This window comes from Peromyscus eremicus, chromosome 8a, assembly GCF_949786415.1.
Source record: "Peromyscus eremicus chromosome 8a, PerEre_H2_v1, whole genome shotgun sequence".
Taxonomy (NCBI): domain Eukaryota; kingdom Metazoa; phylum Chordata; class Mammalia; order Rodentia; family Cricetidae; genus Peromyscus; species Peromyscus eremicus.
Genome location: NC_081423.1, coordinates 87656281 through 87676854, shown reverse-complemented (window position 1 = coordinate 87676854; position 20574 = coordinate 87656281). Strand labels below are relative to the sequence as shown.

At 36.8% G+C, this 20574-nt stretch overlaps 1 protein-coding gene and 1 long non-coding RNA gene across 3 annotated transcripts in view; one reads left to right on the top strand and one right to left on the bottom strand.

Annotated features, from left to right (window-relative positions):
* The window catches only part of Tanc2 (tetratricopeptide repeat, ankyrin repeat and coiled-coil containing 2), a 304791-nt gene that overhangs the window by 90165 nt on the left and 194052 nt on the right, over nt 1-20574 (bottom strand). For both annotated transcript variants that reach the window (XM_059271952.1, XM_059271953.1), the window contains exons 8-9: nt 17259-17384; nt 1041-1322 (exon numbers count right to left, since the gene is read on the bottom strand). In XM_059271952.1, coding sequence (XP_059127935.1) covers nt 1041-1322; nt 17259-17384 — 408 coding nt within the window. The remainder of the gene's footprint in view (nt 1-1040; nt 1323-17258; nt 17385-20574) is intronic.
* Nucleotides 295-20307, top strand: LOC131917838 (uncharacterized). The gene is made up of 6 exons (XR_009380748.1): nt 295-786; nt 4916-5350; nt 8056-8182; nt 17231-17349; nt 19449-19552; nt 20245-20307. It is a non-coding gene; the product is annotated as an uncharacterized LOC131917838 (long non-coding RNA).

Genomic DNA, 20574 nt, shown 5'->3' with positions numbered 1-20574 from the left:
TCTCTTTGATATAGAGCCTGCTAAGCAATTTCAAAAGTTAAAAGGTTTGGAAGATATTCAGTGAGTTCCTGTTAGGTTTCTAGACCCTGTGACTACTACAGTTTCACACAAACCATTTCCAGTGTTTGTTATATGAAGTGTGTGGTGGACTGTATGATTAATTTGGATCAGTAGAGCAAGTCCTTCCTTTTCTGTTCTAAAACAATCAAGGAGAGGCAGACTGGTTTATACAGGAAGAACTACTATACACATCCATTTTCTTTCTTTCCCCAGATGAGTTTTACCATAAGAAAAGGGGGAGAGAATGGCTTCTGAAACCAGGCTTCTTTGCTTCCCTATATAATGGCTGTAAAAACCTTGAGTCTCAGATCACTTATCTGTGAAATGAAGACAACAGAAACTATCTAACTGAGTTGATAAATGATTGAATGAATTAAAATTTGTAAACACTTGAAGATTATGTGGTACATAGCTATGTGAGTGTTTTACAAATAAGTAATCAAGATCCCAATGGTGTCCATTAAGCTTGTAATGAAAGGAACCTGACTATACATGAGAACTTTGCAACCTTCCACAAGGAAGAAGGAAAAACCCTTCAAGGACACAGAAGAACTCAAGTTCAAGCAGTGTAGCACTGACATCAGTTGCAAAGAAATGAAGGCTACAAATGGATTGTGTTGTCACTTAACAAGAAGTGGGCACAGGTTGAGCAACCTCTGACAGTGACAGATACAAATGACTCTACAGGAAATTGCTGGAATCATTATCCAAAAGATTAACCAACAGGTAAGCATCATGCATTTATTCCACAAAAAAGTTTTTCCTGCTACACTTTGGTGACTATTCCATGTGTGGGCTAGATATACACAGAGTATTATGCTCTTTCTCTGAACTTTGAATTAATGATCTTCATACAGTTCAGGTTTCACAGATTAGGAATAAAAGGATATGTGGTCTAATATAAAAATGTCAGAAAATATTTTAGGGACACAAAGAAGGGAGAATTTTTTTTCTTCTCTTTTTAAGGAAGGAATACTTACGTTTGGGGGAGGCGTGTGGGCTATCAGAGGCGATCTGTCTCATCCGTGTACCATGGCAGCTGAGAGCCACCAGTCTGGAGATGATGGCAGTTTTGCCAAACCCAATATTTCCCACAATCACTACTCCTTGGTTCACGTTGGCATTTGAACTCTGAAGCTGAACATCGATCTCATGGAATACCCAATCTCTGCCAACAAACACTGACTCTGTGGTGATGCTGGGCACTTCAAAGAGTAGGGGCTTCAGGGAGATATCTGGAGGTCTGTAAGGTGCAAAGCGAACTGGAAGGAACAATAAGAGACAACAGAACTTAGTTTAAACTTTATCATTGAGAGAAATAGAGGTGGGAAAATAGTTTAAGACTACTAGAGTTACAGTACGATAGTATTAGGGCTTTTCAGGAAATAATAAAACTCTGAAAGTTGGTTCCACAAATAAACAATGAAGATACGCTAGAGCCATTAGATACTCCAGAGGGCAGAACTAAAAAAAAAAAAAAAAAAAAAAAATGGTAAAACACAACTGACTCATTCGTAACAGTAAGAAAATTAGGGCAATCTTAAAAAAATTGTTAAGCAATAGTAAGGCCCCCACACCAGCAATCAGCAGGGATGCAAGAGCAGCGAAAGGATCCTAAGGAGTGTGTCTGGACTTGGGGAGACAATCTTTAAGTGTTGGATGTGAGAAAAGGCAGACGTGGAGCTCCTCAGGAGAGATCTGGGCAACCTGATAGCTCTTTCCGAATCACTAAGTATGTATTTCAATATTTAGTAACCAATATGTGGTTTGAACCAGTATACTATTTGAAAATCAGTCCTATAGAAAAGCAGTGCAAAGTAAATAAGCTTGCTTAGTCCTTAAAAATATAGAAAAATAAAAAAATGAAAAGACAATGGGAACAGTAAGCTCCTTAGTTCATGACATTGTGTTTGTAATCTAACATTTATCACATTAGTCTGCATGAGTTTACATACCGCATGTGTACAGGTGCCCTCACAGGGGCCAAGGGGTGTTAGATCCCCTGGAGCTGTAGGTAAAGGCAGTGTGAGCTGCCTGATATGAGAGCTGGGAATTGAACTAGCATTCTCTGCAAAAACAGTAACATTCTTAACTGCTGAATCTTACTTCCAGCCCCTAGAGTCTATCTTGTTATCAACATAGTCGTAATACATCTTCATAAAACAGAGGTAAAGAATTTGTTGTAGCAGATTATACCTTATATATTTGAAAGTCATGCTTAAATTTCAGTGTTATCTAGAAACACCAGAAAAAAAGGCTGGGGAAGTGGCTTAGCAATTAAAGAGCACTGGCTGCTCTTCCAGAGGGCCTGGGTTCAGTTCCCAGCACATGGCAGCTCACAACTGCCTATAACTCCAGTTTCGGGAGATATGAGTCCCTTTTCTGGCCTCCATGGTCACCTGCATGCAAGTATTACACACACACACACACACACACACACACACACACACACACACACACACAAAATAACCTTAAAAAACCCAAATAATTCACAGAACAATGCAGAAAGCAAACATTTAAAAATCTTTATCTTTGAAGTGGGGCATGGTGGGAGGTAGAAGCAAAGAGATCTTCATGATGAGTTCAAGGCCAGCATGGTCTACATAGTGAGTTATATAGCTATATATATATAACAAGGCTATATAGTGAAACCTCGTCTCAAAACAAAATGAAACAAAAACAAACAAAAATACAAACTAAAGCAAATAATATATACCATTAGAAAAAGTGTGGTTTTAGTACATGATAATATTAAAAATAATTTTTTGGAAAAATTAGTGTTTTCAGTTTTATTGGTAGAATTATTGTCCAACTTGTAGGCAAATAAATAGTAATATTAGTGAATGCCACTCTGACCTTAAGATTCTGTTTAAGAAATTTACTCTAAAGAAATAATTCGAATCACAAACATACTGACATTCTTGGCAGCATGTATGATGTCAGATTATATAGATACTAAAATATTAAATAATACAAATTTTGCATAATTATAAAAGTGTGTATATTTATGATATAAAATAGAATACATATTATTACTACATTTAAAATATATACAATGGGAGGTAATATACACAAACAAAACATAGTCAATGGAATCTTTGATATAATTTTCTAAAAATTAACTTTTTAATATGAGTTTTAGTTATATTAAAAAGAACTAAGGCTTGAACAATGAGGTTACTAAGGTGCCTGCTGCACAAAATAAGGACTTGAGTTTAGACCCCCAACACCCAGATAAATGATGGGTGTTGTGGCAGAGCTGGGGAAAAGGAGGCAAGTGAATCCCTGAAGCTAATTGGTTAGCCAGTTTAGACAAACTGATGAACTCTAGGTTCAGTGAGAGACCTTGCCTAAAACAGAACAAAACAGGTGGAGAGTGCTTGAGGAAGATGTGTGGTATTGACTTCTTTCACATGTATGTGCACACATCTACCCCCAAACATAGACACTTTAAAAAGACCTAAAAACGAACTGCTATTTTCCACATAGGCAGAGGAAGGAAGTATTTCATCTAAAACTAAATTAAACAATCAAACAATCGGTGAATTGAACAAGCAAGTTTATATTTTTGAGTGTTTTTCTCCAGTAATCAATATGTATACATATGAAAAATGCATATTTACTTGATGATTTTTATGTCATTTTAGCTACAGACTGTATATCCCTAGTTAAAAATTTTAAATCTGAAATGACCAAAAATTTGATCTGGTCCTAAACATTTTGGATAAGTTATATTCTTCAGGATAGGACAGCTATTGGACTAATCTCTGTAACTTGCCATTTAACTATGGTCTGGACATTTAGTATGTGTTTCTTGTTTGATGTTGTTCTTGTTGGTTAGATTTCTATTTTTGTTTATGTTACTTCCATTCCCCTCCCATGGACAATACTTGATAATCGTTCCTATTGTACATAGTTTTGTATTAGGTTAGAACTTTCTTATTTAGACAGAAAGGGGAGATTAGTGGGTACCTGTTCCATCTATGACCTTGAGGTACCAGCCCCTAGGGTATGGCTTCAGGGCTAGCTTAAGACCAGAGGGCACATACGCCTCTCTCGTGGGCTTGGATGGTGTGGACTGAGTCAGGTGGCAGAAGCAGCGTGGGACCGACCTTCCAGGACTCTGTGATGATTTTGCCTTATTCTGTTTAGTGAGTTGTTCTCCCCAATTTATATCCCAATAAACTCCCTAATGTTCCTTAAGCAGACTCCCTTGGATTTCTCATTATAATACTCCAGCTGTATTAGAGGATGACTGAAATGTAAAATTGGCTCTTTCTGCCAGGATGGTCTGAATGTCAGGTGAGCAGATGATTTACACCTCCCTCATGGGCAATGGCTCACTGAAGTGAATCTAATACAAGGATAGCATCACTGAAGAAAAGTAAAGACATCTTGAAGACTTTTCACTGCAGAAGTCCTGGAAAGTGCTAAGAATGGAGTGCTAAGAATTGTAAAGGGAAGATAAGTCTTAAGGTTTTCTAGTTTCAAGTCTAAGATCTTATGGACGTGAGAAGAACCCAAATCTTGGTGCAAAATGAGATTTTATCACTGTGTAGAAATAGTTTTCTTACTTTAAAGTTCTTTCTTCTAAACAATTGAAGACAAAGTCTCAACATATAGGGAGAAAGAATTAAAACTTGAGATACATTGGACATGCTCAAATTTAAATTTTAACTGAAGTAAACAAAACCATCTATTGAATTAATCTCTATAGAAAAATCAAAGTACTGTACCACATTCTGTAGTGGTTATATGGCATTTTTATACTCATCCAAGCACGGCACTACGTTTGAGTTCTACAGAACATCAAAATCTAATAAAACCCTATGCTTGCTTTCTTAATGTTACACAGGCCACTGGGAAGAGGAATATGTATGTGTTGGATTAGATCTGAATCTACAAGACAAGGTGGCTGAAAATTACTATCATATTAAGGACAGAGATGCTTATATGAGTTGCCATAAGTACTTGCTCACATTGGTAAAGGCAGGAGGCTGAAAAGGAGTAGAGTTCACAAGATCTGCATGAACAAAGCAGAGGTGGTAAAAGGACACCTTTCTCATGTGATATTTGTGGCTCTGACTGAGACTAGAATGACTAGTGCCGTCGCTGGACCTGTCTGATGACAAAAAGGACCACAAAGCTCCTTACATATGAGTCTCCAGTACCTTTCTACACCCTTCATGGCCTGCAAGGCTCCGGATGGTCTGGACCTTTCCTTCTGGTTCTCCAATCTCCATCTACTGTTCTGACTACATCAGAAGTTCCTTCTTTGGCTGTTCACCTGGTAAGCTTTTCATTCTTCAGGTTTTACCTTAAATGTTACTTTGATAACTTTGTAGTTTATTCCTCTACTTCCTGTAGCAGGAATCTTAAAAGTTCTTATTAATAAAATCAAACCCAAGGCCAGGTATTGGGGTCAATGCTGGTAGATCAGAGAGACAGAACAAGCCACAGCTATCTCACCTTGCCAGTTCCTCAGCTGGTCCTGTTTCCTCAGACTGGAAGCCTCTGAGTCCTCATCCCAATGGCTCTCAGCTGAACTGCTGCTTGAAATCCTGAATGCTTAACCAGCCAAATGCTTAACCAGCCAAATGTTTAACCAGGTCAAATGCTTCTAGTTTCTGGTCCTCACGCCTTATAAACCTTTCTGCTTTCTACCACCACTCCCTGGGATTAAAGGCTGCTTTCTGGGATTAAAGGCGTGAGTCACCATGCCTGGCTGTTTCCAATGCGGCCTTGAATTCACAGAGATCCAGAAGGATTTCTGTCTCTGGAATGCTAGGATTAAAGGCGTGTGCTAACATTTTCTAGCCTAAGTATCTTGTGGCTTTTCTGTTCTCTGACCCCAGATAAGTTTATTAAGGTACACAATATTTTGGGGAACACAATACCACCACAACTTCCATCACTTTCTTTATGCAAAGGCTTGTTTTCTATCAGAGATACAGACTCGTTTCTATCAATGAATTATTAAAGTACTGTTTTTACTTCCTTTACTCACATTGTAATCTAATGCAAGTTTATTTTTGTTTGCTTTTTCCTTATTTATTCTCATTTCCTTAATTACAGTGTAAGAAGCAGGAGCCATCACTATTTTTAAAAGCATATATAGAATCTGAGGTACACAGTAAAGCATCAAGAAATGCTTTCTGAATGAACATTGAAAAGGGGACCCCCTCCAGGGAATTTATTAGAAGGACTGTCACATATTAGGAGAGGAGATCAGTGAAGTGTTTTGTCACTGTACCGGAGCCCACGCATGTCTCCAGAATGTAATTAAAATGAAAGTTCCTGTTATTTAAGAATCAAACTTGCCCTAGCAATCTCAGCCTGTCTCACAAGTCTTGAATATTTTTCCTTTCAAAGAGTTCTTATCTCAGTCACCTCTGCTGACTTCTAAGTGTTCCCACTTCCCTCCCTCAGGTTTTCCCTGTTAATTTTTTAGTTTTGGACCTGGCTTCCCCAATTTCACTTACTGCCTCAGGCATCTCATACTGAATATTCTATCAGACAAATTTTTATTATAGTGATTATATTATTCCTTCCAAAATCTCCAATGTCCCTTTTCTGCTATATTAAATCTAAAAATCCTCATCAGATTCTCAGTAATATAATGTCACTCAATCCCCACATCCCCTTTTTTATTTTGAGACAGTCTCTTACTACACAGAGTACAATCTTCCTGCTTCAGTCTCATGTCTGGTTTATACAGTGCTGGAGATCAAACCCATGGCTTTTACACATGTAGGTAAACACTATTAACTGAACTACATCCCCAGCCCTCTTATTTTAGATTAAATCCATTGCTTCCTTTAGCTCATAGTAAATGTTTAATGCAGCTGATTTAAAGTCTTTGCCTGGCTAAGTCTAATGTATCAAATTATTCAGAGTAATTTTTATCACTTTACTTTTTCTGATAAATGAAATATGTGAAGTTTTTTTTGTATGCCTTGTAATTTGAGAACTTGATTTTGAATATTATTATGTGGTAAGAAGGTAGAGATTTTGAGTTCTTCCTTTGAAGGTTTACTGTTGTTCCTTGTTTTGATGTTGTAGTCATTCTTTTATTTGTTGACTTTTCCAAAGTAGCTGTAGTCATTATTTTGAGACAAAGTTTCAACACACTGCTCAGACTGGTCTCAAACTCTTGGGCCCACGTTTCCTGCTTTAGTTTCCCAAGTAGCTGGGACTCCAAGAGCATGTCACCGTGCCTTGCTTTCTCAATCAGTTTGGCAAAGACTATTTTATTTCCTTGTAATCTGGTCCCTAAAGTCTCTGTTCTATCATCCTGGTAGTCAACTGGTAGTCTTAGAGATTCTATCAAATGTTGAAATTCAGTACCATTTTTTTTTTTAAATTCATCACTCTCCTGGTTAAGTTTTGCTTCAATCTAGAGAGGTGAAAAGTTGAACAGTTATTTTGTGGGCTTACGGCTCTTTCACTGGATGGACTGACTCTTGGAATTCCTCCCTTCATCTCTGTCTGGAATGGCACTTGCACCAGTGGCTAACAACTCAGAGGGGTTGTGGGGTATTTGAGTATACCCTCCTAGACAATGGAGGGAGGGAGGGAGAAGGGGAAGGAGCTAGGGCAGAAGAGGGAAAGAGAAAGTGTGAGCTGGCTGTCTCAGAACTCCAGAGAAGAAGGAAAAAACACAGAGCTCAGTCGGCATGGTGCACTGCTACAAGCTTAGGGTGGTAAAAAGGAAGGGAGACTCTTCCTGCCTCAGAGGTGAGCTCTTCTGATAAGAGAAATCATAGACTTTCACAAAATTCTTGTAATATTTTTATACTTGTGTCTGTCTATTTAGGACTAGAGACCTAAGTCTACATAACTGATTTCAAAATTTGAATGAAAACCTAATTCTGATGGCAAGATCCAGGCCTTTTCTATTATATTGCATCTTTTCTACAGGATGTGAGCATTACATGGGGATTAATTAGGCTTACTGTTGTTTGTTTCCTAACTTGTCTTGTACTTGCCTTTAAGAATTATGTTTGGAGGCTGGGAAAATGGATCTGTGGGAAAAGAGCACATGCTGTTCAAACATGAAGACACGAGTTCATATCCTTGGTATGGCTATGCATGCCTGTAAACCCCAGCCCTCCTGAAATGGGTAAGAAGGAGACATGTCTGGCCATAGACTGCATTTCCAGTGAAAACAGTTCCTGAGAGACTGAGTTGCTTTCTAAACAGACTTATCTCTTCAGGTCTAAGATTACTTTACATCTGGTTTCAAAGGAGACTTTTATGAATATGATTAATGCTAATTTATAACATGGAAAAAGTAGTAATTCAATGTAAATCTCCCATTTTAGAGAATAATTCTATTAACTTCTGGCACTGGGCATGATAGCACATGCCTGTAACCTCAGCATTTGGGAGGCAAAGGCAGGAAGATCACTTCAAGTTTGAGGTCAGCCTAGGTTATACAGAGAGTTCCATGTCAATATCAGATATAGAGTAAGACAAAGACAGCGTTCTCCTATTGACATAATGCTGCATTACATCTTACCCTACTGAGAAAGCTTTGACATTTTAAAAAGTTATTTTAAAATTCTTCTAAAAATGTGATCTATTCACAAAAGTCTCAAGAGAAGAACACAGACAAAATTAGACCAGTACCATATGGTAAAACAACTGTAGGCACCAAGAACAACCAAGAACAGTTTCTGTACCTCAGTACCCTAGGACTTTTGTCAGACTGACATTAAAAGAAAGCCATATTTTTAATGTACCCATATTTTAATGTACTGTGGGACAGGGAAGTAACGAATATTCGTAATTGAATGTTTCTTTAATTTGGATATCAGCTAGTTTTAAAGAGCTTTTCTGTGGTAGAAACCACTGAAATATTCCACTGAGAAGTTACTATTGCAACTACGATGGCGTGAAGAGAGAAAGAAGACTTAATCAGTACTCTTCAGTAGTAGTATGTGGCTTTTCCACTGTAGGCACCAGACAGCAGTCTCAGGGCAGCAAGAATGCAGAAGACCATCTCACTCCACCTTTAAAAAATGTTCCAGCGAACTATACTATCTGTAATTTACTTTGAAATGCTCATAGAAAGTCAGGTTGAGTATGATGTGGGTAGATGAAAAGATATATGACAAAAACTAAAATCAAGGTGGTGGGTACATAAGCACTTATTAATTTTTAAAAACCATTTACATAGCTGAAAAAAATTCTAATAAAATAACGGAGAGAAAACATTCTAATAAAGCATTCAAATAAGATAAGCTTTGGAAAGAAACTTTTTCAAGGGATATAAGAACCACTCCTTTGGACTTGTTGGATAGCTCAGTGGCTAAAGGTGCCTGCCATCAAGCCTGATCAGAGTGTAATCCTCAAGGACCCACATGGTAGGAGAGAATTGACTCCCACAAGTTGTACTGGCTTTCAGAGGCACATGCTATGATGCATGTACAAGCCCACATGCACACACACATACACACAAAATTAATAAATAAATATAACCCTCTCCCAAACCATTTCAAATGCAGTCAGTGTGTGTATCTTTTCAATGTAAACTATGCTTGTGTCAATGAATGAACTATTTCTAGGAATGTTCTCTTATGAGCTTGTCACTAATTATAATTATATAGTTAGGTTTATAGAAAAAACCATCTTTTTGAAAAAGCAAGGGTAGACTTTAAAAAAAAGAAAGAAAACCAAATGAACCCAAGATGTTCTGAAGTCAACAAAGCTGCTCGTCCATTGAGAATATAAACAGCTATAGGGGAGAAGCGGTAGAAGGAAAAGGAGGACTCTTGTCTAAATGGCTTGACTAAAGCACACTTATTCATGGAAAATGCCATGAGTCACTGAAAACCAAGTCAGTCATAGGACTGGCAGAAGAAAGACTGCACACAACTGACAAGATCTGGCACAAACAATCACAGCTGTACTAGCTTCCATTCTTCCAGAATGAATACAAAGCCTAGCCTGGGAGCACCCCTGTTCCTCAGAGCAAAAAACAGTTTCAGGTTCCTTCTTAGGGTTCATGCCATGCATACAATTCTCTACATAAACATGTTTCAAACAAAATCTGACATTACTAACAAATACCACACACACACACACACACACACAAGGCTTATTTATTTAGACGAGGTTTTTCTAGGTAGCTCAGGCCTGGCATGGAACTTACAATCCTCCTTCATCAGCCTCCCAAATCTTGGGATTATAGGTGTGAATGTGCTTACACTCAGCTTAGTTAGTCTTTTTAAAATTTTTTTTAAAAACTTTATTATTATTATTACATAAGTTGTATGTGTGCTTGTGTGTGAGATTGTGGGTGTGCATGTTCCATGACACACTGGCTCTGGCTTATTTAAAACTTTATTATTATTATGTAAGTGTGCATGTGTGCTTGTGCGTGAGATTGTGGGTGTGCATGTTCCATGACACACTGGCTCTGGCTTATTTATTCTTAAATATTTAGGGCTGGAGAGAGATGGCTCAGCAGGTAAAGATACTTGCTACCAAGCCTGATGTTTGATCTCTAGGACCCTCGTGGTGGAAGGAGAGAACTGACTCCAACAGGTTATCCTCCGATATTTGTGTGCACACAAACATACATACAGTCCAGAGAATAAAGCTTAAAAAAAAAAAAGACATATAGAGAAAAATATTTAACCAAGGTAGAGGATCACTTGTCTACTGAGTTTCCACAAGGACTGATTAATTGACAAGAATCAAGCCTTATTTGTTTTGGGTTCTCTAGAAAAAAACTAATGGAGGCAGGTATTCTTATCTCAGGAAATGAAATTTTGAAGATGTGAAACAATTTGAATCAGACCCTATAAAAATAGTGTAGAGACAATGGTCTAAAACATGTTTATGCTAGATCAATTCTGTTAAAAAATAAATCGATAAAGCAGAAACACCATTTGGATGAGCATGAAAACATGGCAGATTGGGTAAAATGGTAGACACAAGACTAAGGTGCCTCAGTTTGGATCTGTTACTTGCTATCTGCGTGACCTTGGGCTAGTCACTTACATTAGCAATTTGTTAGATTTCTCATCTTCAAGTAAGGTAAACAGTACCACTATGAAGAGTAATTGCAATTGTTTATTACTTTATCTTCCCACATCATGGACCCAAACAGACATTAGTGAAACCATTTAATCATCTCTCTCCCACAGACACTTATTTTAGAAAACAAAAAGGATACCAAGAACATACTGGCTCTTTTCAGGCCTTCTTCCCTTTGAAGTTTCTGCTTTATCTCCCTCCCTTCTTTCTTTGACCACCCAAGTTTTTCTTTTCTTTTTTAATTTTGTTTTTGTTTATTAAGACAGGGTTTGTCTGTGTAACAGCCTTGGCTGTCCTGCAACTCCCTTTCTAGACCAGGCTGGCCTCGATCTCACAGAGATCCACCTATCTCTGCCTCCCAAATGCTAGGATTAAAGGTGTGCACCATCACTGCCCGGCCCATTTTTTTCAAAGAATCCTATTAGCAAGATTCTTTCACAGTAATAACTCAGAGCCTGCCTTCAACCCATTCTACTGTACTGGAATTATTCTGGTTTTTGTCACTGATACCTTTCCATTAAGTAAGTAATTTATTTTCAGTCTTTATCTATAATGACTGTTAGGATTTCACACTGTTAAACCGATCCCTAACTCTTGATGGGTCTTCCTTTATGGTCACCTCTAAAATACTAAACCCCTTGGTTTATATATTACTGTCCTCCCACCCCAATCTCAACGTGACAGACTGAAGTGTGTCACAGCTTTTTTAAGAGATGATGGTTCCCAGGTTTATGTTTCTATTCTAGACCTCAACCCTAAACTCCTGTGCAACATTTCCCATAATTCATGACTATTATCTGTGTAGCTGTGCATGGTGGTGTAGGCCTGTAGTTCCAGCTATTCTGGGAGGCTAAGACAGGAGGATTACTCCTTCAAGGCTTTCTTGGGCTAGTGAGTGAGTTTCATGCTGGCCTGACAACTTAATGAGACCCTCTCTTAAAATAAAAAGTGCTTCAGGGTTGCATCTAGAGCTGGGTGGCTTGACTTGCACACAGGAGGCTCTAGGTTCAATATCCACTACTTGGGGAAAAACAAGTCATCTACTTGGATATTTAATAGGAATCACAAAGTTAAGAAATTTCACCAATATTATCTAATTTCCTTAATCTATTCTTGTTTTTCCAATTGTCTCCATAGTTAGTAAAGTATCACCATGTATTTTGGTCTTCTAAGATAAAAACTTGGGACTTATCTAGGATTTCTTCCTGCTTCATCATAATGATTACTAATGGTCACAGTGTTACCAGTTTTTTAAAGACAAGGAATTATGTATCACTATGTAGCTAAGGATGACCCTCTGATCCTCCTGCCTCTGTTTATGTGATGCTAGGAATCACACCATTGGTCTTATAGGAAAGTATTTGTTTAAAAACCAATCTAGAATCACTTTTGATTGGAATCTTCATTAAGAGGACAAGGCTCTTCAGAGAACAACAAAAGAAACAAGAAAAACCCAAGTCCTGGAATGATTACTACTTTTTACGTACTTCATCAAAATTAGTACCTTAATATATATAGAAAATATAAAAAGTAATGCCTTGAAAATGAGAAGCATTTGAGAACATAATTATATAACTATGTCAACACAGTTTGAGTTTTGTGTTATTAGATTGCTGGTATTGGAAATGAGATATATTTATTTTTGGATATATCAAAACTAGTTATTTTAATTACTTAAAATTTAAAAGTAAACATGTCTAGGTAAACTTTTATTAATGAAATGGCTATAGCCTCACAAATGAAATTTCCAGTTCTGTAATTTTATTAGTATCTTGGGAAGTTATTCCATAAAAATATTTTACACATAAAATTTAATCATTTTAAAGAATTAGAAAATGTTTTGGAAAGACATTAGCCAAGTGAATTTACTGACATTATAGTTACTTCAACTGATTGTTTTATACTTTGAGGAAATGATATGAATCTTAATGTGGAGCTGATCCTTAAAGTTTAATTCAGTTGAAAACATCTTTTATAAGATGATGTGGTGTAAAATCTTTCTCAAAGGTTATTTTCCTCATGCAGTCTAGTAGGAAAACTTCTTAAGCATTAGCTCTTATTTGGGTTTTCTAACTGCAAGATTTAGTAATTTACCAAGTAAGACTGGTTTATATAAAAACAGGATCTGTGTGTATGAAGAGCAGCTATAACTTAGTGATTAGTTAAAACAAACAAAACAGAACAAATCAGGAGGACAGCTGGACAACTCAGTGGGTGAAGGTGCATGCTGCTAAGCCTGATGGCCTGAGCTTGTTCCCCAGGACACAGACAGTGGAAGGGAGAAGCGACTCCTTCAAGTTGTCCTCTGATCTCCACATGCATGCTACAGCACATGTGCAACCTCCTTATCCTAACAGAAGAAATAAAATGCAATAAAAAATTAAAAAATTCATGGCACAGTCTAGTTTTTATCAGATGTTCAAAGAAATTCAGTTTAAATAGTTAATTTTCAATTTTTAAGGCACTCTGCAGAAGAGCTGGCTGTGGGAAAAGGGAGCAATCTCATGTAACTAGAACGTACAGCCTACTATCTTAACAGGTACTTGCAGGCATTTTGGTGAATGCAAGCTTTCTCTAGCTTTTGAATTTACTTAAGAAGGATATTTAATATTGCTTATAAAAATAATGAACAGTGATAAAAAATATTGATGGGAATATTCCCTTGTAAATGTGCTAGTCAGTTAGGCAATAATCAGATAGGATGACTAAGCAACCCCAGGGCTACATGACTCAGTAGGCTAGTGCAATAGCATTCAGCTTTATGACATGCATCTTAGTCAGCTTCATAAAGAATTCATTGTTTCAGAAATGTGAGGGACTTACACATGCTGTGATGCGTTGATTTTATTTAATGAAAACTAAACTTACTGCTTGGAAAGCAGGAACTCAAAGCCAAGTTAACTGTTCCAGGGCCAGGTTTACAAAACTGTGCCAATGAACCAGGTACCCATTTGCACACATACCCTCTATCCTAGTGTCTACCAAAGCAGCAATTATCTAAACGGAAAGTCTGCAAATGTATTTACATAATGAGATTTAGTAAAGGACCTAGGGACACCAACATGTATCGAGAAATGAAGTTTTAATTAGTAACATGTAATCTCTTCAAGCAAAATAGTATGATTATAATTTAACAACACGCAGGTAAGGGTCTTATCTCTAATAAATTTTTATTAATTTACCACAAGTAGCTACTATTACCTGAAGTCACTATGCTAGAATTTATATTGTGCATTTAATTCCCTGGTTCCCTTTTGATGTTCTATTTACAAGATGTATTACTTCTACCTGCAAAATTATATCTTTTTTCCTTTCAATAGGTAGCAAACATAGTTTCTGTTTTTTCTGTGGCATGAAAGACTTACTTCATTAAGGTGGTCAAAAAAAGTAAGATATTTCAGTGTATTTTTAGCATAACCCTATATTAATAGATGGTGACTAAATAGAAAAACAGAACTCTTAAGTAATCATAAAACTTTCAGTTAAAAGTTTCATAAAGTTAACTAAACGTACTATTCTTTAAAGACAGGCTTTAAGGGCAGGCTTATAGTTATATATACTCTGCACTAGAATACCACCTTTTATGACTACTTCTGAGGAGACTGAAACACTAACATAGCATCTTCACTAATGGGAAAGATCCAGCTTGAGTATTAATGTAAATTTTTTTGCAAGGAGTATAAAATTAGTATCATTATAAACACATTTTCAGGCTTTGTAAAAAGTAGGTATACTTTGAGAAAATCTTTGGATGTACTTTTATTATTTGAATGATCAGACTGAAGCTCAATGTAATGAAAAAAACTTTGTTATAATCAAGAAATAACTGATATTTGTGTGCAAATATCAACCTCATCAGAACTGACATGACCCTGTATCACCAAAATCTTATTAAGCCTTTAGATACCAGAGGCATGTATGTGATATCAAATAACAGTAGGACTCAATATTAAGACCCTAAATTAAAAGAGCTGAAATTTGTCATTTTTTTCTATGTAGTATACAACTGTGAATAGAAAATGAGAAAATGAAACACTGTTATGTTTTCAGTATTGAAATACAAGGTGATGTCAATGTGGAAGATCTGCAAATAAATTGGAAGGTCTAGACAGATCAGCAGTTGTGTTTAATTTTATTTAATATTCCTGTGCATTGTAGTCCAGGAACAAACAAATTATTCTTCTCATTAAATTTATTCAGGCTTTGGGTATGAACATCCTAAAGTAGTGCTTGACATAATTCCATTTTCTTTTTGAAAAACTGTTCTTTAGACTTATTTATTTATTTATTTAGTGTGTTAATGGATGTGTAGAGGTCAGAGCACAGCTTTTGAGAGTCAGCTCTTCCTCCAACATGTGGGTCTCAGGAATCAGTTTTAGGTTGTCAGGCTTGGTGGTAAGTGCCCTTAATCTGCTGAGCCATTTTGACTTGCTGGTCCATAATTCCTTTTTCTTTTTTTTTTTTTTTTTGGTTTTTTTTCGAGACAGGGTTTCTCTGTGTAGCTTTGCGCCTTTCCTGGAACTCACTTGGTAGCCCAGGCTGGCCTCGAACTCACAAAGATCCACCTGCCTCTGCCTCCCGAGTGCTGGGATTAAAGGCGTGCGCCACCACCGCCCGGCCATAATTCCTTTTTCTAGAGGGGTAATACAAAACTGAATATATTAAGCAACTAGTATATAGTAAACTATAAAAATGACAAATATTATGGAGAAAGATTAGGAACCAAACTAAGAGATTATTAACTACTGTTAATGTGACTACGGTAACATATTGCAATATAGTAATACAATCAATCATTTTATGCTCCCATTTGCTTAGCCATTATTGAAAAGCTATGAAGAAAATGGTTCCCAGAATGGGCAGTAGGCATGAGTAAATTCTTTCCTGTATGAGAAATGTATGTGTAAGGCTGCTTAGGATAGGACATAGGGCAAAAGAGGAGTGCAAAAGCAATATGAAAATAAGCTATAAAATAAAAAAATGCCTGAGCTATAGACTGCTAGATATCAGAGGCATGCTATTTGTTAAAAGCTACCTGGCCAGGCGGTGGTGGCGAACGCCTTTAATCCCAACACTTGGGAGGCAGAGCCAGGTGGATCTCTGTGAGTTTGAGGCCAGCTTGGTCTACAGAGTGAGATCCAGGACAGGCAACAAAACTACACAGAGAAATCCTGTCTCAAAAGACAAAACAACAAACAAATTCTATCAGAGAGGGTTCATTCTGAGCAAAGAGGCACAGAGAGCAGAACAGTCTTCTCAATGAGATTATTTTCATGATAAAATGAAAGAAAAGACTGCATTTCTTTTATAGCATGTACATTGCCACAGAGAAGGTAGAGAAATAGGTTCCTGTAATAGTTAATATTCATGATATCAACTTGAATGGATTTAGAATCACCACAGAAACACACCTTTGAGGAGTGTCCATGAAGATATTTCCAGAAAGGTTTAACTGAGGAGAGAAGACCCACCCTGAACGTGGACAGGACCATCCCATGGCTTGGGGGCCTGGACTGAATGAAAAGAAGAGTGTGAGTTTTGACACTGTCATTCATGTTTCTCTGCTTCCTGATGCAATGTGACAGTTGCCTGTGTTCCTGCTGACACAACTTTCCTGCTATGATGAACTATACCCTCCAACTGTGAGCTACAATAAGCTCTTCCATTCTTAAGATGCTGTGTATTCTGCTGTAAAAATGACAAAAGTAACTAATAAAGTGGATAAGTGAGTGAAAGGATGTTGGTTAGATGTTGCCAGCACTGTCTGAAACACCAAGAAAATAAATGTATTACATGTTACTAGAAATGGTCATTAGAAAAGAAAAGAGAAAAATTCTATAGTAAAATACAGGTCACTAAACAGTTTACCTGCAATACATCTAGGACTGAAGTTGGTCAACAGTTACCTCTGAAATACAGGACCTTAAGAAGGTTGTTTCCTCCACCACTACCAGCTCTTTCCATCTGGTTTTTTCAATAATGACAACATTTCAATGAGTATAAATCTATTTGTGGAACTATCTAGTTACATATTAAGTAGATCATCTCACTTCTTAAAAGGAAGATCAAGTTTGGGGATTGGAGAAAAAGGACTTAAAAACTGTCAACTTTCATTTGTTCTCAGGCACCCCTCCAGCCCTCTGTGTTCTGACCTCGTAGATCCTGCTGTGTACGAACACCACCCATACTCTGTCTTGGCATTCGAAGAGAAGTTCTTAAAGGAGTATGCCTCTGCTCATCCAGGTAAGCAAGATCCTCCAAGTGGGCAGAGCTGGTGGCTAACAAGACAGAAAAAATATAGTTACCATACGTAAGTTTAGAAAACTTAAAAAAAAATCTAGTTGCTATCTTCTATACCTTTGAATCAAAGCTTACACCAGCAGAAAATACATCCTTCAACAGTATAGAATTCACTTATTCTATGCCTTTAAAAAACCAAGTAATTAAAGAAAAACTTAAATTTCCTTCTACTTGATTCTTTAAGATAGAACATCATGATCTGTCACTTGCCAAGAGGTTCTATGACATTAACAGAGAAATATATTTCCTATTCAAATAGAGAACAGAAACAAACTAGAAACGCCTAAAATTATCACCTCATTAAGTTGTAGATAACAGTATAAACAAATTAGTATTTGAAAATAAGTGTCTAGTCTAATATAAAATGCTGTTTTGCTTTTAAATGTCTGAATCATGAAAATTACAATAAAAGAAACAAAAGGGAAATTTCTTGATGTTGCTGAAAAAAAACAGACAGATTTCTACTAAAAGTAACAGGGAAATGAAACCTTGTTTTATATGAATGCTTCAACTTGGACAGAATACCAGAGTATTGATCTTATTGCATGAAAACACAGTTACCAACTTATCACTGATGATTGGCATAAATATGGCAGAAGGGAAGAAAGCCTGAGGATTATATTCTCATGACTGCTGGGTCTCAAATGTTTTGCCACAAATTTCCTACAGAGTACTTTCATGTAAGAAACTCTATTACATGTGAGATCTGTAGAAGATGATATGCTAGTTAGTTTTCTGTCATCTTGACACAAGCTTGAGTTATTTGGGAAGAGGAACCTCAGTTGAGAAAATACTCTCATGAGATTGCTTATAGGCAAACCTGTAGAGCATTTTCTTGATTAATGATTGATGTGTGACAACCTAGCCCATTGTGGATGGTACCACCCCTGGGCAGGTGGCTCTAGTGGGGAGCTGTATAAGAAAACAAACTGAGCATGCTATGAAAAGCAAGCCAGTAAGCAGTATTTCTCCATGGCTTCTGCTTCAGTTCCTACCTTCAATTCCTGTTCTGACTTCCCTTAGTAATGGAATGTGACCTAAGAGTTGTAAAGATAAATTAAACTCTTTCCTCCTCAATTTGCTTTTTGTCATGGTGCTTTATTACAGCAATGGAAACCAAACTAAGAGAGTTGACATGGTGGTTTGCCTTGAAAGCTTTACAAGCCCTTTTACTATCAGTAATATATATCACCTCATCTGACACCCGATTATAAATGAGCAAAAGAGAGGAAGCAAAAGGGGTAGAGAAAACAGCCTAGAATTTTCTCATCTTAAGGAAATAAGCCCACAGACAGAAAATATAGTGGATTACAGGCAAGCTGTTCATGATGACTGGACTTGGGGAATAATACTAATTTGTTCATTAATTTATTCATTCAGTGAAAACTACAAAATTGGCAATAAAAATGTCAACACAGTCTCTTAATAATACTTTTGCCATGCCTTTTTTTTTTTTTTTTTTTTTTTTTTTTAAAGATAAGGCCTCACTATTCTTGGCTGGCCCTGGAGCTGTCAACAACACAATCTCATATATAAAAAACTTCAAGTGTTTTTATGCACTGATAGCAAATATTCTAAAAAGAAAAAAAAAGAATAAAAAAAATTCTAATTTATAATAGGCTCAAAAACAATAAGTGAAATATCGAGGAATAAATTTAATAACGAAAGAGGTAAAAGAGCTCTACAATGAGAAATTAACAATAAAAGAAACGAAAAAGGGCCGGGCAGTGGTGGCGCACGCCTTTAATCCCAGCACTCGAGAGGCAGAGGCAGGTGGATCTCCGTGAGTTCGAGGCCAACCTGGGCTACAGAGCGAGTTCCAGGAAAATCACCAAAGCTACACAGAGAAACCCTGTCTTGAAAATCAAAATTAAAAAAAGAAAAAAACAAAACAAAACGAAAAAGGGCCCCCAAATTGGAAGGACATTCTGTGCTCATACATTAGAAGAATTGATAGTTAAAAATGTCCGTGTTTTCTATATCCAATAACTTAAAAAAAAAAGATTGTAATGTGTGGTTCTCTTGAAATTTTTTTTTTATAGGTGACTTAATGTATCTTAATAACTACTGTAGGAGCTTCAGAGCAAAGGAAGTGGCTTAATGACCCTGCAAGGAATTCTCCTGGTGATAGCTTTTATATTATCAAGTAAGAGATTACATTTCAGTGTGTCTAAACAAGTCTTTCTCCTAGAGTAGGGGAAATGCTTTTCCTTTGTGACAAGATGTGAAGGTGTGCTTTTTTTTGTATGTATGCATTGTATACTTTGTATTTATTTGTAATTTATATTTTAAGAATGTGATAGTTCTGCCTGAATGTCTTAGAGGGTGGGCTTCTGTTGATGGGGAGGGAAGCCTTTTTTTTTTTTTCCCCTGTAGACTTTTTTCAGATAACATCATCTGAGTCATAACCAGCCTGGCAGTATAATGAACTAGATGCAGACGGAACAGCTCCTTGGTGAATGATAATGCAGAAAAGATGTCATATCTCCATTAGGGAATGAGCATGAGCCTGAGAGTCTTACTACTGATGAAAACAATGTCTCTATGTGCAAAAAATTAAGCAAATGAAAGCAATCAATATAAAGTTATGGAATCTACTATGTTTAAAAGTTAATGGCCTATCAAGCTTTTCCCACAAAAGTAAAGAATTGACAAAAAACAATGAAGATCAAATGTCCATCTCAAAACACTGCTTTTATAAAAGCAGAATGAAAAAAATGAATGAAAATGATACATTAATCCTGGAGTAAAAAGAAGCTGAAATTATTGCTACAAGTGGGATCAAGTGGATCGAGAGGCGGCTGTGCAGTGTACCAATCTTTCTTTTGCCTCATACAGGTTTCTCTTCATAATCAGAAGAGTTGTTTCATTTCATCTCGGAGCAGGAAACAGCAGTCTGCTGTTAACAGATAAGTTTAACTTGAATCTGCAGTATTTCATGTTAGGGATAAGTGCTTATTTTTATAAGAGCTATGGAGGTATTGAATATGTCACTTGCCTGACCCTTTCCTTTGGGGATAGTGAGCAGTTTTCCCATCCAGTTTTTAGAAATTCTAGGCCTTGTGCCAGTGGGCTTTCATGATGGGATAGGAGGTATCAGGCTCTTGCATCCTAAATAATTCCATCACAAAAGCCTTGTATACACGATTAGTGCCTGCTTTAATCACA